Here is a 22688-nt window from a genome sequence, read left to right as displayed (position 1 = left end):
TTTCTGTGATTTATGGGCAGATTGTTGTTTTTTGTTTTTAACCTTTCAAAGAAGGAATGATTTGTCAAGTTCATGAAAACCACATGTACTCAGACTCATTAATCTTAGTGCCAAGGGTGAGTCTAGTTTTTAGACCATATAAATATGGATTGAGGTCAAGATCAGTCAGACTTGACTTTTGGAAGATGTAAGAGTGTGCTCCCTTTAAATATGTATATCGACACTGATGGTACCCTAGTAATTCTCCCAAAGAAGTCCTACGGAGGGCTCCCTGAGAACTTGGCCTGGGTACCATTCACAACTGCTCAGGGATGTATTCACAGCTGGTCACTTGGTCTTTGGCACTTCTTTATGGAGGGCCTTGTAGGTGCTAAGTGCTAGAAGAAATTGTGTAGGATTGTGTGTAAGCCTGATCCTGCCTACATATAGCCTGGTTTAGGGCTCTCCCCTCAAGTAAGGAAGCAGCTCACATTTAAATTTAGATTGAGATCCAATATTAAAGGTGTAGGGTGTAGAGAAGTGAAGATAAAACTAACCATTTACCTAGTTGATGTCTCCCTGAGACAAAGGAGAGTATAGAGGGCAGGTACTCTGCTCTTGGTTCAGACAGACTTGGGTTTGGCTCTTAGCAAAGACACTCCCTAACCTTGTGACACCTGGAAATTAGTTAACGTCTTTAAACCTTTGTTTTCTCAACTGTAAGATGGTCCTAATAATAATACAAACCCTATAAGGGTTGTTTGATGTGTTTTAATAAGATAATCCAAGTAAGACATTTAGCATTGTGTGGGAACATTGCTTTAAAAACACTAGAGTAGTTGTAATAATCTTAGGAGTCGTGATTTTTTTGGTCCCTTGGGATCTCCTTCCTACTGCGCACTCAACCGTTCCCAAGTGTCGTACAAAGAGCAAATCACCACCACCACCTAGGGGCAGCATGGGGTCTCTGGGCAGAGGCTTTAGAACTAGGCTGACCTGGGTTTATATGCAGGATTTAACTCTCAGAGAGCCAGTTTCTCAACTGTAAAATGAGATGCTAATACATTTTATAAGGATTAGAGATAATATATTTAAATGTGTGACAGATAATAAGCTCCACTGTAGGTTGGCTCTAAAAAAATTCCCCCCCGGCCATCTTTACCAGCTCAGTCATAGTGATGGTATAAGAGAGGAGCTCTAGAAGACAAATCTCAGCTGTCCTTGATGTCAGTTTTAGCCTCATTCTTACTGGCCCTGAGCCAGACTTCATTGCTTTAAGTCTGGCCTGAGTTCCTTCAAACCAAGGAAGCCCTGAATATGGGCACTGAAAATGGACGCTGCCGTTTAGAAGTACACTCTTCATAGAACTCATCCTGCCATGGGTGCCAATTAAGTAGTAAGACAGAGAGCTATCTCAGCTCCACCGAGAGTGGATGCGTAAGAATTACAAAGGCACACTAATATGGTTGTGATTTTGTATCCAGACTGGCAAGAAATATTTGCAAATAGAAGATTCCTTTGATATAGAAAAAATGATGTTCCAAGGTCAAAGTTTCTCGAGGAAAGTTCTCTGCACTTCCGCCTGTACGGGAAAGCTACAAATCAATAAAAAGCCTGCATTTCCCCGTTACTGATTCTTCACATTGCAGATTCTTCCCCTGATACCATTTCACACAGGTTCCTATTCAGGAGTGAAAAAAGTTGGGGGAAGTTTAAAAGCACTGACATCTGCTGACATTCTCCCTGCTTGTGTCTTGCAGCCTACTTCTGCTTCCTCCTGACTGCTCTGGGTGTGACAGCTGGTGCCCATCGCTTGTGGAGCCACAGGTCCTACAAGGCCAAGCTGCCTCTGAGGATATTTCTGGCCGCTGCCAACTCCATGGCTTTCCAGGTGGGGATGGAGGGTCCTTGCTGCCGTAGGGAGCTAGAGCAGATGGCAGTGTGGGAGGAGGCATAGACGTGCTCCTAGTGGGGTGGACATCCTTCATGCCCATTCTAGGCCCAAGCACTCCCTGCCTGTGTCAACTTTTTATCCTTGTAGCTTTAGATACTATAAAATGTTCCTGGGAGGCTTTGAGCACCAAGGCATGCTAAACTACAGAGGAGGAAAGGAAATTCCTCCCTCCAGAGTCCATGCCCTAAACATGACCCGAAACCCTCAACATCTGTCTAGCTCTGATGAGGGCCAAGTTCTGTGCTGAGCATGCTATATGCATATCGCCTTTGATCCTCACAGTAACCCCACGAGCTAGGTGTTGTGCATGCCCCCATTTTACAGGTGAGGAAACTAAGGCTTAATGAAGTTAAAGAACTTACCTAATTATCTGGCTAAAAAATGGTACATCCAGATAGGCAAACACAGTTCTGACTCCAAAGCCACTGCTTCTACAACTCGTATTCCTGAGGTCACCCTTTAAGTTTGTGGTGAAAAGTCTATTATTCAATGTGGATTTGGAAGACTCAAGATTTAAGTCTTACTCTGATGGTTGCTAGCTGTGACTCACTCATCTCCAGTTTCTTCATCTGTAAAAATAAGAATATGACTTTACTTTCAGAGTTGTTATGAAACCATGATAAAAATGTAAATGGGGTCACAATTGTACTAGGATTGGGCCATATCCTTGAGGAGTGAGCCAGTCCTAGGCCATTTCCCACCACCTTGGGCACTTTCTGAGCTGCTGGAATTTTGGTTTGATCATGAATCTCTGTTTTCCCAATTCCTCATCTGATCCAGGCAGGGTGGGTGGGAACAATTTGTTTTCAAAATTTCTGCCAGTGTTATGAGGGCAGATGATTCAAGTCCTGTGTATTTTCACCCATTAAGAAGAAATGGCAATTCCCAAAAACTGCTTTAGGGTCCAGGGAAACAGGCGACTCAAGAGCCTCTCTGTGACCCTCAGACGTGCAGTTCAGGTGGCCACCTCTGCAACAGGCCTCCCATCCCTACAAGACAGCCTGACCCTGAGCGTTTGTCTAAGTTGCCCTGTGTCTAAGAATTCATTTCCCAATTTTAGGCTTCCCTCCTGTTTGAGCATTCATAAAGCAGAAAGGATCTAGCACAATACATCACTCGGGGATCACAGTTTATATTATGAATATCTACCGGCTAATTCAAGCACAGTTGAGAATAGGCACCAGGGTCCTAGGAAGAAGCTGTTTGCACAGAGGAGCAGCTGGCAGCTTCTCGTTTTCATGTTCTTTTGCTGGCAATGGGAACTATGCTGCACTTTATTTGGACTTCAACAATCTTAGTTCAGTGTTGTGCTTTATTTATCATAACAATGGATTATGATAATGATGTTAGAAACTCATTAATTTAGGTCTTAGATGCTATTTAGGACTTAACTCAGTAATTTTCATTTATTTTGTTCAAGCAATTTATTATTTTTAGCCTTCAAGTACATGCTCATGTAGTTATAAAGCATCTCTATTACCGGAATTTTTTCCAACATATATAACTTGAACTTGAGAGCCTAAACCTCTTTTCCAAATGAAACTGTTTGTTTATAACTCAATTTTTGAGAACCTAAGTTTCCTTTACAAAACATCACATAACAGAACATCACACTGTGATTTTAAATTTATTTTGGGGGGAAAGTATATTGTGGAGGAAAGTATCCAGGTCATTGAATAAATTCAGGCCATTTGCTGGATGTAGGCTTTTGTGCACATCTTTGTTCCTTCATCTGCAAAAGTTGGGGGGGGCTAATAATATTTACCTCACATGGTTACTGGGAGGATGAAATAATGAATAATACATGCCTAGCTTATAGTAGCACTCAGTGAATATCGTTCCCCTCTTCTTTATGAAATTTGGCACACCATCTCATTCCTTTCTGTATTTTTGTGCCTATCACATAGAAAATACTCAGTGATTGTTTGTTAAATGAATGAATAGTTTCACAAAGTATTTTCATAAATCATCAAATTTGAACTAAGCATGCTTCCTCCAGGCCCACATTTGTAGTGGATTTTTTTTCATTAATTCAGCAAATATTTATTGAGCACCTACTATGTGGCAGGCACTGAACTAGGCATAGTGGGTACAATGATTTGCAAACACAGTCACAATCCTTGCCTTCATGGAGGCTTCCATCTAATGGGATATTAGATTTTCCACAGTTTCCCAGTGGAAATAGTGCTTTATGGGTCTGCAGTTTTATAACAATGTCACTTAGACCTAGATGAGAGGTATCTGTAAGATCAGCAAAGGGCCAGCTTCCATACAATGCCTGTGTCAGAGGGAAAGAATTCAGTCAATTCAGATCACTTAACCCTAGGAAGAGAACCGCCTGGGAAAGTAAAAAATGTGCTGTGATCTGCCAGTCTAGGGTACTGACCTACAACCCTGACTTAATGCAGAGTCATTGATTCAGATTACCTTTGATATCCCCTTGGGTTTTTAAAGATAGTTTCAAGGTTCTCTTCTGCTTTCTTCCATCAGAATGGTCATGCCTTTGGCCAAAATGGACCAAGTCATGCCATGGTTATCTCTGAGGATCAGCAGGGCTTTTGCTAGCTGCTGCAAACAAGATCTTGGTCATTAAGAGCAGTGGTCTTTTTGGCACCAGGGACTGGTTTGTGGAAGACAATTTTTCCACAGATGAGGGGGAGCGTGGATGGTTCAGGTGGTAATGCCAGCAATGGGGAGCCATGGGGAGTGGCAAATGAAGCTTCACTTGCTCGCCGCTGCTCACCTCCTGCTGTGCGGCCTCGTTCCTAACGGGCTGGGGACCGGTAGCAGTGGTTGGGGACCCCTGATTAAGAGCAGTTTTAAAATTGTGACTGAAACATTTGAACTTCCCTTTTCTCTTTGTTCTGTAGAGGACGTATGTATGGCTCAGAGGGCAATAGTGGGACAGGTGAGGTACTTTTAGTCTGAAAAGATGATGATGGGGCAGGAATGCCAGACAAGGAGCTGTAATAATCCTCTGTCCCCTCCACACCCTTGCATTCAGCAAAGACCTCCTGAATTCCTCTCTCACCTGTTCTCCTTCCTTACCAGTAGGTTGCAAGTCAACCCAAAAGCTGCTTACGGACTTCTTGTAATTTTCTCCTAGTCAAATATGGACCCAGGTAAGGGATTCCTGCCATCCAGTGGTCTCCAAGAGTTCAGTTTTCACAAAGTAGCCAGGACTTTGGATTTGTGCTGTCATGTTCATGCACACACCCCTGCTGGCTGCAGCTGGGTCTCTTGTGAAGTCAGTCCAACCAAAAGCACCTGTAGATGCTTAGGTCCCCTCCCTTACTGTCCACATTTACTCATCAGATCCTAGTAAAGAGGCATTGGATTTCAAGCTGTAAGGGAGCTAAAGAAATTTAGTCTAAGTCCCCTTTGTTTTACAGAAGGATAAAGAGAGACCCAAAGAATGTCAGTGACTTGTCAAAAGTCACACAGCTAGTTAGTGGATAGAACAGACTGAAACCTAAGTCTCCTGACCACCACCGCCCCCCGCCCCACGCATCTTTTGGCTTACCCATGGATGTTCTTATGTGATGCCCAACCGTGTGATTTGTAGACAGCTTTTAATTTGCTCTTGTTCTTTATCCACCCCGACACTCCCTGTCTTTAACTGGTATATTTAGACCATTCACATTTAAAGTGATTATTGATATAGGTGAATTAATATCTACCATGTTTCTGTTTGCTATTCATTGCCCTTGTTCTTTGTTTCTTTTTTTTGTCTTTCACTCTTTTTCTGTCTTCCCTGGTTTTATTTGAGCATTTTATATGATTCTATTTTCTTTCCTCTCTTGACATGTCAATTATACTTCTTTTCAAATTCTTTTTAGTGGTTGCTCTAGAGTTTGCAAAATACATTTAGAACTAGTCCAAGTCCACTCTCAAATAACGCTGTACCACTTCACGGTACTGCACTAATATTCCCACTTCCTCTTTCCTGTCCCTTATGACATTACTGTCATTCATTTCACATATCCATAAGCTATAATCACCAAATTCATATTTGCTATTATTATCTCAAACCAACTGTTATCTATTAGATCAATTAAGAATAAGAAACTTGAAGATTTTATTTTACCTTCATTTATTCATTCTCTAACACTCTTCTTTCTTTATGTAAATCTAAGTTTCCAACCTATGCTATTTTCCTTCTCTCTAAAGAATTTCTATCATTTCTTGCCAGGCAGGTCTACTGGTGACAAATTTCCTCAATTTTTGTTTGTCTAAGAAAGTCATTTCTTCTTCACTTTCGAAGAATAACTTTGCTGAGTACAGAATTCAAGGATGTGTGTTTTTCTTTCAACATTTAAAATAATTTACTTCACTTTCTTCTTGCTTGTATGTTTCTTACGAGAAATCTGGTGTAATTCTTATCCTCACTCCTGTATAGGTAAGGTGTTTTTCTCTCCCTTTGGTTTCTTTCAAGATTTTCTTTTTGTCTTCAGGTTGAATATGATATGCCTAAGTATAGATTTTTTGCAATTTATCCTGCTTGGTACTCTCTGACCTTCCTGGATCTGTGGTTTGGTGTCTGTCATTAATTTTAGAAACATTTCTTTCAGCCGTTATTACTTCAAATATTTCTACTGTTTGTTTGTTCCTCCTTCCCTCTTGCCCACTCTCCTTTTCTCTCTCTCTCCCTCCCTCCCTCCTTCTTTCTTTCCTTCCTTCCATACTTCTTTTCTTCTCCTTTTGGTATTCCCATTACACACAACTTATACCTTTTATAATTGTCCTACAGTTCCTAGATATTCTGTTCCATCTTTCCTCTTCACATTTCAGTTTGGGAAGTTGCTATTGACAGCAACTTAATCTTCAATTCAGTGATTCTTTCCTTAGCCATGTCCAGTCTAGTGATGAGCCCATCAAAAACATTTTTCATTTGTTACAGTTTTTCTGACTTCTAGCAGTTTCTTCTCATTCTTTCTTAGAGTTTCCATCACTCTGCTTATATTACCCATCTGTTCTGGCATTTTGTCCGCTTTTTCTATTAGAGCGCTTAGCATATCAATCATAATTGTTTTATTTATTTATTTTTAAAATTTATTTATTTTTGTCTGCGTTGGGTCTTCGTTGCTCTGTGTGGGCTCTCTCTAGTTGTGGCAAACGGGGGCTACTCTTCGCTGTGGTGCACGGGCTTCTCACTGCGGTGGCTTCTCTTGTTGCGGAGCATGGGCTCTAGGTGCGTGGGCTTCAGTTTTGGCACGTGGGCTCTGTAGTTGTGGCTTGCGGGCTCTAGAGCACAGGCTCAGTAGTTGTGGTGCACAGGCTTAGTTGTTCCATGGCATGTGGGATCTTCCAGACCAGGGCTTGAACCCATGTCCCCTGCACTGGCAGGCAGATTCTTAACCACTGTGCCACCAGGGAAGTCCCCCATAACTGTTTTAACTTACCAGTCTGATAACTCCAACATCTCTCTCATATCTGAGTCTGGTTCTGATGCTTGCTTTTTCTTTTAAGATGGTATTTTTTTGCCTTTTGGCATACTTTGTAATTTTTTGTTCAAAGCTGGACATGATGTACTGGGTAACAGGAACTGAGGAAACAGGACTTTAGTGTGAGGTTTTATGCTTATCTGGCTAGAAATTAGGCTGTGTTACCTTGTGCTATAGCTGCGGTGGTTTCCTCTAGTGGCCTTGTTTTTGTCCTTCCTTCGCTGTCTCTGGGCTTTCCTAGAGACTTCTTCTTAAACAGGAGTTAAGGCTTTCAGTTCTTTCAGTCAAATCCCCTGTTATTGTACAGGAGCCCTATCGACATGGAGGTGACGGGGAGCATCCTCAGTCCTGTGACTAGGTCTCAGTCTTTTGTTGAGCTGGAGCTGAGTATTTCCCTCCCCCCAGGTTAGTCAGGCTTTGGTAAAACCCCAGTTGATTAAGCTCTGGTAAAATCATTTCTCTTGAGGACAGATCTTGCTAAGGGGAACAGAGAGATCTGCCTTGAATTGCAAAATGGTTACTTTTCTCCCCCTCCTGCTGGAAGAGCAAGGGGATTTTTGTCAGTTGATCATAGTGAGAACCTGCTAGGGATCCTGGAGGTAAAATTCATGAAAGTGTCGGGACGCCTGGACTGCCCCTTAGGAGCTTTTAACTCTCAAGCTTGTCCATGCTAAACCTCCAGCAATTCATCAGTTACACCTTAAAGTATTCCTACCCATCCTGGTGCCAGCTGCAGACTTTTCCTCTTGGACCTCTGCTCCTGCTAGACTGTGATTCTCCGTAACTGCCTGTCCGTCTCTCTAGTTTTTGGTGCAGCAGTTTGCCCCATGACCTCAATTCTCTGATAGATCTAAGAAGACTTGTTGATTTTCAATTTATTTGGCTTTTTTTTCTTGTTGCAAGGATGGAAGTAAATACTTCCAAGCTCTTTACGTGTCAGAGCGGAAAGTGGAAGTTACGGTGTGATTCATAAATATGTCAAGTGAAACACAGGGTCATGGGCCATGAACTTTGGCAGGTATATAACAACAAAACAGCAACAATTATTGAGCACTAACTACATACCAGCACTTCATTATGTATTTCAGTGATCTGACAATACCCGTACAAAGTAGATACTGTTATTTTCCGCATTTGATAGATGAAAGAAAGAGGCTACATAACCTGTCCAAGGACATACAGATTTAAGACTAAGACATATAGAAGGGGGATGCACGTGCAGGCAGCTTGACTCCAGAGGCCACACTCTCACTGCAATGCCCTAATGCCTGTCCCAGGATCAAAGTGTCTATTTGTCCTTTCATTTGGTAAATACGTGCACTAAGCATCATTCCCAGCACTGGAGAGAAAGACGGACAAGGTCCTTATCCTCATTAATGTGTATATTCCAGTGGGAGAGAGAGCAAATAAATAAGCAAATGAATAAACAAGTTTATTCAGAGAGAGAGAAGAAGATGAAGAATTTAAACACAGTGATAAAGAATGCCAGGGAGGACAGCTTCTTTAGAGAGGATGATCAGGGAAGATGTCATTGCTGAGGAGGTGACATTAGAGCTGAGACCTAAGGGAGGGAACAGACATGGGAAGAGCATTCCAGACAGAAGGAGGAGCCAAAAGTGGGAACAAGTATGGTGCATTCAAGGAGGAGCAAGATGTCCCATGTGGCTGGTCCAAGTGAGTGCGGGAGAAGATGGTCACAGGAGAGGCCTGAGAGGGGGGCAGGGCCACACCAGTGCAGGACTCTGTCAGGCATAGCAAGCAGTTTGGATATTATTTTAAAAGCCCTGGAAAGGAACTGCAAGATTTTAGGCAGGGGAGCGACATGCCTCATGCATTTCAATGGCAAAAGTGAGCCTCAGACCACGACATGAGACCTGGGAGATGTTGTACCAGATTCAGGATGGTGGACCCACCCCCAAGGCTGGGTCTCCATAGGGAGAGCCTGTCGAGGAGGGAGACTGCATGTTGAGGCAGTGCCCTCGAGGATGACTCAGGGTGTTAGCAGCAGCGTTGGGTGGCGGTTGGTTAGAAGGAGAAAAAAACATGCCGCGGACTCAAGAATCCTGAAGCCTGCATGGCACCCCGTGCATGGCACCCTGACTCTCAGGGCAGAGATCCCGTTTCAGGGTGTGCCATCTTCCCTAACAACCACCCTGGGCTTCAGATGTACAGCCCTTCTTCTGCATGGCAGAAACAGGTTCACCTTCCTCTGGCAAGATGGGTGGATGTGGTTGGTTTCTTCCTGCTGTGTCAACAGGCAGCAGCAGAAGTGGTCCTGACCCCAATGCCCCAAGAAGCCTTTCTGGTGTGGTTTTGGAAGATGACTTGCACACCTGCCTCACATCATCTCCTTCCACAGCATCTTGCCCTTCTGGGCACCTTTGGAGTCAAGTAGAAAGGACAAATAGCTTGGCTGTCTCTGAGCTCTGGTGATATATGGATTCATCAAAGCATTGTTGTATACATGCTGCTTTGTGACTCCATCAGTATTGCGGAATACTCTGACAGATCACGGGGTGGAGGTGGGAAGCAGGAGAGAGAAGAAACTCTCCCGGGGCTGCTGCATGAGGCCCAGCATTTTCCCTCTGTGCCTGCCCGGTAGGATTAACCACACTTCCTACCAATAAAAACGTCCCTTTTAAAGTAGAGATTAAGATGGCTCCACCCCCCTAAGATGCTTCACCTCCTTCTTTGTTGTGGGTCTAGGTCAGTGGAAGCAGGTGACACGAGTGAAACCACCTCAAGGGAACGAAAAGTGACAGCTTGGGGTGTCCTGAGAAGAGAGAGCAATTCTGTAGATGGACGTGCCAACCAGTAGGGTTAGTCCGTCTCTCATGTTGCCCTCCCCAAATATAGCAGAGACTCTTTATACAAATCTTACCCTCTTTGTAGTACAATGGATGCATTCCTTGATTAAATTTAATCAAGGTGATTAAATTTTGTAAACAAAAAATGATATACTTTAAAGGCATACAGAGAGTTTTTATTGAAAGAAATACTTGGTAAATAAAGTCGAGGGTATTTTTGCAAACAAATAGCTACCAGATTTTTACATGTTAATTTGGCTCCACACCTATATTGGATGAAAGATACTCTTATTTAAGATGAATTCCACCAGCAGTCCTGTCAATTTGGAATCTATTCTGAAACATATTTTCAAGCTAAATGTTTCATTCTGCCTTCTTTTCGCACAGAAGATGTTTAGTAGCGCACAGGCAGGGCATCCCCTTACCCGTGTTCTTCCCCTACTCCCCCCGCCAGCCCCCTAAATCCCCACTCCCTCACCAGTCTCTCCTGGAACCACAAAAGGTTGGAGCTGAGGGACCTTAGAAACTAAGTCTAATCCCTTTTCTAACAACTAAAAAAACTAAGGGCCAAATATCTGTGAATATCTTTGTTTGTTTATTTTTCCACACTGTCTCCAGAAATGCTTATGGGAATTGAAGGAGACTGTGTCACAATGCAATTTCTTGACAAGCTACTTCTTCCTGTACCTGCCACCAAGTATTTGGGCTGAGCTAGCATGTTGTCACTGCTTGTTCTTCATTCCACTGCTATCCTGCCAGACACTCTTATGTTGCTGCTTTCTAGGTTTGCCAACCCACTGATTAGTTTGCATTTTGGATGATTTCTCTCCCAGCTGCCTTCATTTGCATTTTTCCTAAAGCAAATCTCATTGTGATAATTTCTATTCATATTTCTAACCTCTTTAGATCCATTTGTGTTATTTCTCTGTCCTCAGTGATGTCTGCAGCACCTCCTAACTTGGCACCAACCAAAAATGTTATTAAATGTGTACGCCTTGTTCCCAGTCATTAAAGAAGGTGCTAAATAAAGCTAGATCTAACAGATCCATTGGGGCCTTCCATTAGCTGCCTCCCCCCACCCCATCCCCATAGATATTGAGCTGTTTTTCATCTTTGGTTCTTGTTTATTAAGGCTCAAGCTTTTCATTAAGGTTCAAGCTTTTCAATCATCCTGTCCTAGTTCGTACTAGCACCAACCAGAGCTCTTGTCACACAAATGTTTCAAGGATGCTGTTTTACATGCTTTATTAAGCTCCAAAGGTACGAGAGCTATAGAAGTCATTGAATCAACAATTTTAATTAACGGTAAAATTTATAGTTTCATATGCCAGAGGAAAATTTTAACCTTGCTTTTAAAAACTCTTCTAGAAGGCAGACACATTTGATTATCTTTCTCTCTCCTATTTATTCTTCTATAGCTTTTTGTGTAAATCTGCTGGTTAATTCTCTTTGAATTTAAAGGTGCATAAACCATTATGTGCTTGTGAGGAACACAAGTGATATATATGAAATGGCCCTTGTCATGAGGAGCTTATGGTCGGGTAGAGCAGGCTAGACCTAAGTATAATGAGGAGAGACTCTAACCAGACAATGTGGGGTTAAATTGCTTGAAAGCTTCATGCTGACTCTTAGGGCTGCAAAAATAGGAATATGAATTAGGATGTTAAGATAAAGCCTAATGCAGAAGGGAAGTTTTGAGCTGAAAACTCAAAAGGTAAAAAGGATTTGCATAGGCAAGGAAGAAGTGGGGGAACATAGGGAAACATCTGAGCTAAGGTAGAGAGAGAGGAATGATCGTGACATACTGTGTGGGGTCTCGGAGCAGCAGAAAATCGGTCTGATTGAAGAAAGAATCTGACTGGTGTAACGTCAGTTTGCAAATACAGTTGGCTGTATGGCATCTCTCACTGGATGTCTCTAAGGCATCTCAAAATCAATGTGCCCAAAATTAAAGTTGTGACTCTACCCTCTCTCCCCAAACTACTTCTCTCCTAGTTTTCCCCACCAGAAATCTGGGTGTCATCCATGATTTCTCTAGTCCCCTAATCATCCCTCATCCACTCTTTTAGCCAACCTCTTTAAGTTCTACTGCTTAGTTCTATCTTAAATCTGAATAATTCTCATTTCTGCCACTCTCTAGTCCAAGCCATGACTGTTTCTTGCCTGGACTACTACAAAAACCCCAGCACTTGCCACTCTCCGTACCGCAGCCAGAGAGAACTTACTGAAAATTAAACTACTCTCTAGCAAGAAAAGAAAATCTTTCAGTGGCTGAGCATTGCCTTTGGAATGAAATCCAACCTTGTTGTCATGGCATAGAAGCCCTGGTGTGATCAGGCTTTATACACCAGTGCTCTGTTTCCACCCCACATGGGTGTACTTCAATACAACTGTAATACTAACCATTTGAGTTGGCTTCAGATCCAAAAAGAAAAGCCCCAGTCCTCCACATGGATGCCCGTGCTTCAGATCCAGCCACGAGCAGGGGTCTCCAGGCCCCCCGTATCTACAGACTCAGGGCTTCCCACAATTCCCTCATGTTCAGTAATTCGCTAGAACAACTCACAGAACTGAAGAAAGTGCTATACTTACTATTACAGTTTTATTATAAAGGATACAAATCAGGACCAACCAAATGGAAGAGACACACAGTGGGAGGTCTGGGAGGATCCCTCATCCAGAGTTTTCTCGCCTCTCCCCGTGGAGTCAGCTCGCCTCACCTTCCCTGCAGTATCAGTGGGTTCATCAGCCAGGGAGCTCCTCTGAGCCTCAGTGTCCAGAGCTTTTACTAGAGTTTTATTAGAAAGGCGTAATTGATTAAATCACTGGCCATGTGACTGAGCTCAATCTCCAGTCCCCTTCCCCTACCAAAGGGCCAACCCTCTAATCACATGCTTGGTCTTTCTGGTGACCAGCCCCAATCCTGAAGCTATCCAGAGGTCCCTACTGAGTCACCTCATTAGCATAATGATGTCACTCCTATCACTCAGGAAATTCCAACAGTTTTTGAATCTCTGTACCAGGAACCATTGGGGACAAAGACCAGGTATATCTTTATTTCACCACAAAACCTCCCAGACCTCATCTTGCACCACTCTTGCCCTCCATGCACAGACATGCTGGTCTTCTCTTAGCCCCTGGACTGTTCCACGTCCTTCCCTCTCCCTGAGACAATTCTTTTCTCCCTCTCTCACTCCCACCCAACTCCCGCAGCCTAAGATTACCTGATCAGAAAGTCCTCGCCTATCTCAATGTCACCCTTGTATCTCCCCATACTTATTTGCTGCATAGCACCTGATTTTATCTCTGTTTGTCCCCTCCATAAAATATAAGCTATTTGAGGACATAGCCTTGATTGTCTTGTTCCTTCTTTATCTTCTAGCACATACTAACATTCAGTACATATTTGTCAAATTAAAGAATAAATAAAGTGAGAAAGATAAGAATATTCAGGCCAGTTGAAGCTATTTGATTGCTAAGGAGAAGAAATGTTTAAGCTTGATGAGAAAAGTAACACAGAGAGGTTGTCAAATCAGAAGCAAGAGAATGATAGGTTTGGGGGACATATGAATATGGGGAGTATGATTGCAGTGTACCAAATGTATTGTGGAGGGGAAAGAACTAGAGGCAGGAGGCTTTAGAAGGCTATTACAGGAGTCCAGGTAAACTGATGAAAGTCTAAACAAGGGTGGTGGTGTAGGAATGGAGTGAAAGGGGAAAATCTGAGATTTCTTTTTTTTTTTAAACATCTTTATTGAAGTATAATTGCTTTACAATGGTGTGTTAGCTTCTGCTTTATAACAAAGTGAATCAGTTATACATATACATATGTTCCCATATCTCTTCCCTCTTGCATCTCCCTCCCTCCCACCCTCCCTATCCCACCCCTCTAGGTGGTCACAAAGCACCGAGCTGATCTCCCTGTGCTATGCGGCTACTTCCCACTAGCTATCTATTTTACATTTGGTAGTGTATATATGTCCATGACACTCTCTCACCCTGTCACATCTCACCCCTCCCCCTCCCCATATCCTCAAGTCCATTCTCTAGTAGGTCTGTGTCTTTATTCCCATCTTGCCACTAGGTTCTTCATGACCTTTTTTTTTTTCCTTAGATTCCATATATATGTGTTAGCATACTGTATTTCTTTTTCTCTTTCTGACTTACTTCACTCTGTATGACAGACTCTAACTCCATCCACCTCATTACAAACACCTCCATTTCATTTCTTTTTATGGCTGAGTAATATTCCATTGTATATATGTGCCACATCTTCTTTATCCATTCATCCGATGATGGACACCTAGGTTGCTTCCATGTCCTGGCTATTGTAAACAGAGCTGCAATGAATATTTTGGTACATGACTCTTTCTGAGTTATGGTTTTCTCAGGGTATATGCCCAGTAGTGGGACTGCTGGGTCGTATGGTAATTCTATTTGTAGTTTTTTAAGGAACCTCCATACTGTTCTCCATAGTGGCTGTATCAATTTACATTCCCACCAACAGTGCAAGAGTGTTCCCTTTTCTCCACACCCTCTCCAGCATTTATTGTTTCTAGATTTTTTGATGATGGCCATTCTGACCGGTGTGAGATGATACCTCATTGTAGTTTTGATTTGCATTTCTCTAATGATTAATGATGTTGAGCATTCTTTCATGTGTCTGTTGGCAATCTGTATCTCTTCTTTGGAGAAATGTCTATTTAGGTCTTCTGCCCATTTTTGGATTGGGTTGTTTGTTTTTTTGTTATTGAGCTGCATGAGCTGCTTGTAAATCTTGGAGATTAATCCTTTGTCAGTTGCTTCATTTGCAAATATTTTCTCCCATTCTGAGGGTTGTCTTTTGGTCTTGTTTATGGTTTCCTTTGCTGTGCAAAAGCTTTTAAGTTTCATTAGGTCCCATTTGTTTATTTGTGTTTTTATTTCCATTTCTCTAGGACCTGGGTCAAAAAGGATCTTGCTGTGATTTATGTCATAGAGTGTTCTGCCTATGTTTTCCTCTAAGAGTTTGATAGTGTCTGGCCTTACACTTAGGTCTTTAATCCATTTTGAGTTTATTTTTGTGTATGGTGTCAGAGAGTGTTCTAATTTCATACTTTTACATGTACCTGTCCAATTTTCCCAGCACCACTTATTGAAGAGGCTGTCTTTTCTCCACTGTATATGCTTGCCTCCTTTATCAAAGATAAGGTGACCATATGTGCGTGGGCTTATCTCTGGGCTTTCTATCCTGTACCATTGATCTATATTTCTGTTTTTGTGCCAGTACCAAACTGTCTTGATTACTGTAGCTTTGTAATATAGTCTGAAGTCAGGGAGCCTGATTCCTCCAGCTCCATTTTTTGTTCTCAAGATTGCTTTGGCTATTCGGGGTCTTTTGTGTTTCCATACAAATTGTGAAATTTTTTGTTCTAGTTCTGTGAAAAATGCCAGTGGTAGTTTGATAGGGATTGCATTGAATCTGTAGATTGCTTTGGGTAGCAGAGTCATTTTCACAATGTTGATTCTTCCAATCCAAGAACATGGTATATCTCTCCATCTATTTGTATCATCTTTAATTTCTTTCATCAGTGTCCTATAATTTTCTGCATACAGATCTTTTGTCTCCTTAGGTAGGTTTATTCCTAGATATTTTATTCTTTTTGTTGCAATGGTAAACGGGAGTGTTTTCTTAATTTCACTTTCAGATTTTTCATCATTAGTATACAGGAATGCAAGAGATTTCTGTGCATTAATTTTGTATCCTGCTACTTTACCAAATTCATTGATTAGCTCTAGTAGTTTTCTGGTAGCATCTTTTGGATTCTCTATGTATAGTATCATGTCATCTGCAAACAGTGACAGCTTTACTTCTTCTTTTCCAATTTGGATTCCTTTTATTTCTTTTTCTTCTCTGATTGCTGTGGCTAACACTTCCAAAACTATGTTGAATAATAGTGGTGAGAGTGGGCAACCTTGTCTTGTTCCTGACCTTAGTGGAAATGGTTTCAGTTTTTCACCATTGAGGACAATGTTGGCTGTGGGTTTGTCATATACGGCCTTTATTATGTTGAGGAAAGTTCCCTCTATGCCTACTTTCTGCAGGACTTTTATCATAAATGGGTGTTGAATTTTGTCGAAAGCTTTCTCTGCATCTATTGAGATGATCATATGGTTTTTCTCCTTCAATTTGTTAATATGATGTATCACGTTGATTGATTTGCGTATATTGAAGAATCCTTGCATTCCTGGAATAAACCCCACTTGATCATGGTGTATAATCCTTTTAATGTGCTGTTGGATTCTGTTTGCTAGTATTTTGTTGAGGATTTTTGCATCTATGTTCATCAGTGATATTGGCCTGTAGTTTTCTTTCTTTGTGACATCTTTGTCTGGTTTTGGTATCAGGGTGATGGTGGCCTCGTAGAATGAGTTGGGGAGTGTTCCTCCCTCTGCAATATTTTGGAAGAGTTTGAGAAGGATAGGTGTTAGCTCTTCTCTAAATGTTTGATAGAATTCGCCTGTGAAGCCATCTGGTCCTGGGCTTTTGTGTGTTGGAAGATTTTTAATCACAGTTTCAATTTCAGTGCTTGTGATTGGTCTGTTCATATTTTCTATTTCTTCCTGGTTCAGTCTCGGCAGGTTGTGCATTTCTAAGAATCTGTCCATTTCTTCCAGGTTGTCCAATTTATTGGCATAGAGTTGCTTGTAGTAATCTCTCATGATCGTTTGTATTTCTGCAGTGTCAGTGGTTACTTCTCCTTTTTCATTTCTAATTCTATTAATTTGAGTCTTCTCCCTTTTTCTCTTGATGAGTCTGGCTAATGGTTTATCAATTTTGTTTATCTTCTCAAAGAACCAGCTTTTAGTTTCATTGATTTTTGCTATTGTTTCCTTCATTTCTTTTTCATTTATTTCTGATCTGATCTTTATGATTTCTTTCCTTCTGCTAGCTTTGGGGTTTTTTTGTTCTTCTTTCTCTAATTGCTTTAGGTGCAAGGTTAGGTTGTTTATTCGAGATGTTTCCTGTTTCTTGATGTAGGCTTGTATTGCTATAAACTTCCCTCTTAGAACTGCTTTTGCTGCATCCCAGAGGTTTTGGATCGTCGTGTCTCCATTGTCATTTGTTTCTAGGTATTTTTTGATTTCCCCTTTGATTTCTTCAGTGATCACTTCGTTATTAAGTAGTGTATTGTGTAGCCTCCATGTGTTTGTATTTTTTACAGATCTTTTCCTGTAATTGATATCTAGTCTCATAGCGTTGTGGTCGGAAAAGATACTTGATACGATTTCAATTTTTTTAAATTTACCAAGGCTTGATTTGTGACCCAAGATATGATCTATCCTGGAGAATGTTCCATGAGCACTTGAGAAAAATGTGTATTCTGTTGTTTTTGGGTGGAATGTCCTATAAATATCAATTAAGTCCATCTTGTTTAATGTATCATTTAAAGCTTGTGTTTCCTTATTTATTTTCATTTTGGATGATCTGTCCATTGGTGAAAGTGGGGTGTTAAAGTCCCCTACTATGATTGTGTTGCTGTCAATTTCCCCTTTTATGGCTGTTAGTATTTGCCTTATGTATTGAGGTGCTCCTATGTTGGGTGCATATATATTTACAATTGTTATACCTTCCTCTTGGATCGATCCCTTGATCATTATATAGTGTCCTTCTTTGTCTCTTGTAATAGTCTTTATTTTAAAGTCTATTTTGTCTGATATGAGAATTGCTACTCCAGCTTTCTTTTGATTTCCATTTGCATGGAATATCTTTTTCCATCCCCTCACTTTCAGTCTGTATGTGTCTCTAGGTCTGAAGTGGGTCTCTTGCAGACAGCATATATATGGGTCTTGTTTTTGTATCCATTCAGCCAGTCTGTGTCTTTTGGTGGGAGCATTTAATCCATTTACATTTAAGGTAATTATCGATATGTATGTTCCTATTCCCATTTTCTTAAATGTTTTGGGTTTGTTGTTGTAGGTGTTTTCCTTCTCTTGTGTTTCTTGCCTAGAGAAGTTCCTTTAGCATTTGTTGTAAAGCTGGTTTGGTGGTGCTGAACTCTCTCAGCTTTTGCTTGTCTGTAAAGGTTTTAATTTCTCCATCAAATCTGAATGAGATCCTTGCTGGGTAGAGTAATCTTGGTTGTAGGTTTTTCTCCTTCATCACTTTAAGTATATCCTGCCACTCCCTTCTGGCTTGCAGAGTTTCTGCTGAAAGATCAGCTGTTAACCTTATGGGGATGCCCTTGTGTGTTATTTGTTGTTTTTCCCTTGCTGCTTTTAATATGTTTTCTTTATATTTAATTTTTGATAGTTTGGAAAATCTGAGATTTTTAAAGAAAGATGCCCTTGACAGATTTTCTTAGCTTTAACTTTTTTTTTTTTAACTTTTTATTTTGAAATAGTTTCAAACTGACAAAAAAGTTGCAAAAATACCATGAAGAACTCCTGTACACCCTTCACCCAGATTCATTAATTGTTAACACGTTGCCTCATTTGCTTTATTATTCTCTTTCTCCGTCTGTGTGTAGTATATGCAGTCTTCTTGTTATTTTTTTCCTGAATCATTTGCAAGTAAGTTATAAACTTCATGCCTCTTCATCCCTAAATACTTCAGTGTGCATTTCCTAGTGGGAAAGACATTTCACAGGAACACAGTACACGTGCCAACACCAGGGAATTTAATGTTGATACAATACTATATTCAGGATCCTAGCCCAGGAACCAGTTCAGGATCCTGCATACCAATGAGTTGACCTGTCTCTTTAGTTCCCCTTCATCTGGAATAGTTCCTTGGTCTTTCTTTGATGTTATGACATTGACATTTTTGAAATGTGCAGACCAGTCATTTTGCAGAATGCTCCTCATTTTTGGTTTGCTCGTGTTTCCTCATAACTACACACAAGATTGTGCATTTTGGGCAGGAATGCTACATTAATGATCTTGTGTCCTGAGCATCAAACAGGAGGCACATGGTATCACTTTGACATATTATTGGTGGTATGAACTTCAATCACTTAGTTAAGGTGGTGTCTACCCGGTTTCTCCACTGTAAGATTACTATTTTTCCATTGGTAATTATGAGTAATTTATGCTGAGATCCTATGAACATACGTAATATGTTTTTTTTCATCAACCTTTTACCCAATAATTTTAGCACACCTTGGTGAGTCTTGCCTGAATTGGTTGTTGCCACGGCACCTGCAAAATGGTGATTTTCTAGCTCCATTATTTCTTCTGCATTTGTTGGTTGGCATTTTACTTCTTGTTTATTTATTATGGTCTCGTGGGTTCTTATTTTATTAAATGGATTTTAATGCATTCCTGTTATTATTCGTCTTAATGCCCCAAATTATTCATCAAATTACCCCAGTTTGTTCAGTGGGAGGCACTACAGATGGACTCCTGTGTCCTTTTGACATGTCCCCATCAGTTTTTGAGCAATTCCTTACTTTCTGGCGTAACAAAATATACCCAGTTCCTCTTGTGCTTTTCCTGCCTTTGTCCCGGCACCAGCCATTTCACCAAAGAGTCCTTATTCCTTTTTAGTGGGGAATGGTATTTAAAAACCAAGATCTGGGGCTTCCCTGGTGGCGCAGTGGTTGAGAATCCGCCTGCCAATGCAGGGGACACGGGTTCGAGCCCTGGTCTGGGAAGATCCCACATGCCGCGGAGCAACTAGGCCCGTGAGCCACAATTACTGAGCCTGCGCGTCTGGAGCCTGTGCTCCGCAACAAGAGAGGCCGCGATAGTGAGAGGCCCGCACACCGCGATGAAGAGTGGCCCCCGCTTGCCGCAACTAGAGAAAGCCCTCGCACAGAAACGAAGACCCAACGCAGCCAAAAATAAATAAATAAATAAAATTAAAAAAAAAAAAACACAAACCAAGATCTGGGAGTGAGATGTGTCCATGGCTACTGGGCTGTCATTGTTTTCCAAGCCCTTTCTTCCCTGAAATTTTGACTCATGGAGTGAAGGAGATCTAGGTTAGGAGACTAAACAATGGTCACATCACGGACCAAAGTCCTCCAAAACCCAAACTGGAAAGATTCACAGAAGGCAAACTAGTCTACCAAGAGGATTACCCAAGCCATCTTTAAAATGTGTGTTAAAAATGTGTTTTAAAAAATATATGTTGGACTTCCCTGGTGATGCAGTGGTTAAGAATCCACCTGCCAACGCAGGGGACACGGGTTCGAGCCCTGGTCCGGGAAGACCCCACATGCCACGGAGCAACAAAGCCCATGCACCATAACTACTGAGCCCGTGTGCCACAACTACTGGAGCCTGCGCTGTTAGAGCTCGTGCCCCGCAACAAGAGAAGACACTGTAATGAGAAGCCCGCACACCTCAACGAAGAGTGGACCCCGCTCGCCACAACTAGAGAAAGCCCACGCACAGCAACGAAGAGCCAACACACAGCCAAAAATAAAATTAATTAATTAAAAATATAAAATAAAAATATGTCTTACTCCAATACATTCTCGTTGTAAGAGATAAATACTGGAGCAACAAAAGAAAATATGAGACCCCCTTTCTTACTTTGCAACCTTTAAGTTTTGTCAACAAACACTTTTTTAAACCGCTAAAGTTGGCTTTTCAACATTTGCCTGGCTCCTAAAACCTCCCCAGGCTGAGTGGCACAAGAGGACCAGGCAGCAAGTGGGGACTTGTTCTCTCAAAGCTGCAATTTGCCAGGTGGTGAAGACTGCTGCCAGGCTTTTCTTGGGGACTTTCTGGGCTCTTCTTACAGATTGCCAGCATTATCTGGAGGGAAATCAATACTGACCCAGTATCAACAGTGGGGAAAGCACCGAATGTTCTTCACTTTTTGAATAGTACAGTGTTGGCATCTGAACTGCGGGAGATTAAATTCAGACCCCAGAGACAGAGATAAAGTCTATTTCAAATGAGCCTTAGGGTCCCTAAAGAGTGGAGGCCACAGCATCTTTCCCTCTTTGACCCCCTTGATAAAACGACTCTTTTCTCAGACAGGACATCATTACTCACAAGACACACAAACACACACACACAAACATGCACACACACACGCATATACACACGTTCTACTCTAAAACTTGCCTATTGAAGCTAACATGTTGTTCCTAGTTTCTTTTTCACTACTGACTGAAAACAAAGATGTATTATGAATACAAGTGGAATTCCCTTTGGCTATGTTTTGAAGCCACCTGGTAAACTTTCCCTTTTGGAATTTTAAGCAGCCACACAGTTGAATTAGGTTTCAGAACAACCACACTGGTGTCTGGTCAGAAGCAAGCATCTGTTTGCAGCTATGCTAGGGGAAAGCCAGTCACTGGTTCTGGTCTCAGATCTGTTGACTGGGACAAGCTAAATGCTGTTTAACTTGGCCTTCATCTTGCTACCCAGAGCAAATTACGTGGGCCTTAAAAGACAGTTTCCCCTACTGCCATTTAAAGGACTTGATCCAAGAATTTATTCTGAACATAAAAGGAAGTTGGGGAAGAGTAGTTTTGACAGAGTGGGTTGCTTCAAAATCTGCTTCAGTGGAATTTTTGAGATTGATTACCTTTGCTCAAGTCCCAGAGAATACACAAAGGCTGCGCTTATGGAGAAAAATCACCACATGATCAATTTCAATTTCTACAGTCTCAGCAGGGATCCCATTTAGGGATATTATCTATGATGGAGAGTGAAGTAATAGAGGTACAACACAAAGGATGGGTTTAAGTGAGGGCACTGTCACCCTGGTTGTGGTGTGATTGGTTGGTTAGTGCTAATAAGAACAAAGATAGGAGAAGGGTGACATAAATACACTATCATGTGTAAAACAGATAGCTAGCGGAAACCTGCGGTATAGCCCAGGGAGCTCAGCTCCGTGCTCTGTGATGGCCTAGATGGGCGGGATGGGGTGGGGTGGGAGGGAGGTCCAAGAGGGAAGGGATATATGTATACATATAGCTGATTCACTTCATTGTACAGCAGAAACCAACACAACATTGTAAAGCAATTATACTCCAATTAAAAAAAAAAAAAGGCAGAAAAGGTAACAGAAAAAAAAAAAGATATATCACTGACTGGATTACTCGATGAATATTACTGCTTCATAGTTTTTCCTAACCTGGGGCTGATGGCAGAAGCTGGGTTATTTTGATTCCAGAGTATAGAAATTTAAAAATAATCTGTTTCCCTCATATTACAAAAGAAAAACTTGATTATTATAACAACGTAGAAAATACAGACAAACTGAAAGAAAAAATTAAAAATCACCCACTGCCCCACTCCCTACGGAGAACAACTGTAAACTTGTTGACATACTTTAAAATTTTTCTGTGCTCAAATACATATTTTTATTAAGAATGCACTCATTACTGCATCTTTTATTTTGAAAACTGTCTTTCACTTAACTACCTTCTACCTCATCTCTCCACGTCAAGACTACAATATCCCTTTTTGTGAGTTTTTAAATACAAAACCAACAGAGGCTCTTGTTAAAAATTTCTGAGTATAGAATAAAATGTAAAAGTATTTCTCCTACTTCCCAGT

The 22688-nt window shown here is 41.4% G+C and overlaps 1 protein-coding gene across 1 annotated transcript in view; it reads left to right on the top strand.

Annotated features, from left to right (window-relative positions):
* SCD5 (stearoyl-CoA desaturase 5) overlaps positions 1-22688 on the top strand; it is a 162414-nt gene that overhangs the window by 83280 nt on the left and 56446 nt on the right. Inside the window, exon 2 of the mRNA XM_061191531.1 lies at positions 1740-1870. Coding sequence (XP_061047514.1) covers positions 1740-1870 — 131 coding nt within the window. The remainder of the gene's footprint in view (positions 1-1739; positions 1871-22688) is intronic.

Source organism: Eubalaena glacialis, chromosome 5 (genome assembly GCF_028564815.1).
Source record: "Eubalaena glacialis isolate mEubGla1 chromosome 5, mEubGla1.1.hap2.+ XY, whole genome shotgun sequence".
NCBI classification, from domain to species: Eukaryota; Metazoa; Chordata; class Mammalia; order Artiodactyla; family Balaenidae; genus Eubalaena; species Eubalaena glacialis.
The sequence above is the reverse complement of the archived record's forward strand: the minus strand, read 5'-3'. Positions and strand labels throughout refer to the sequence as shown.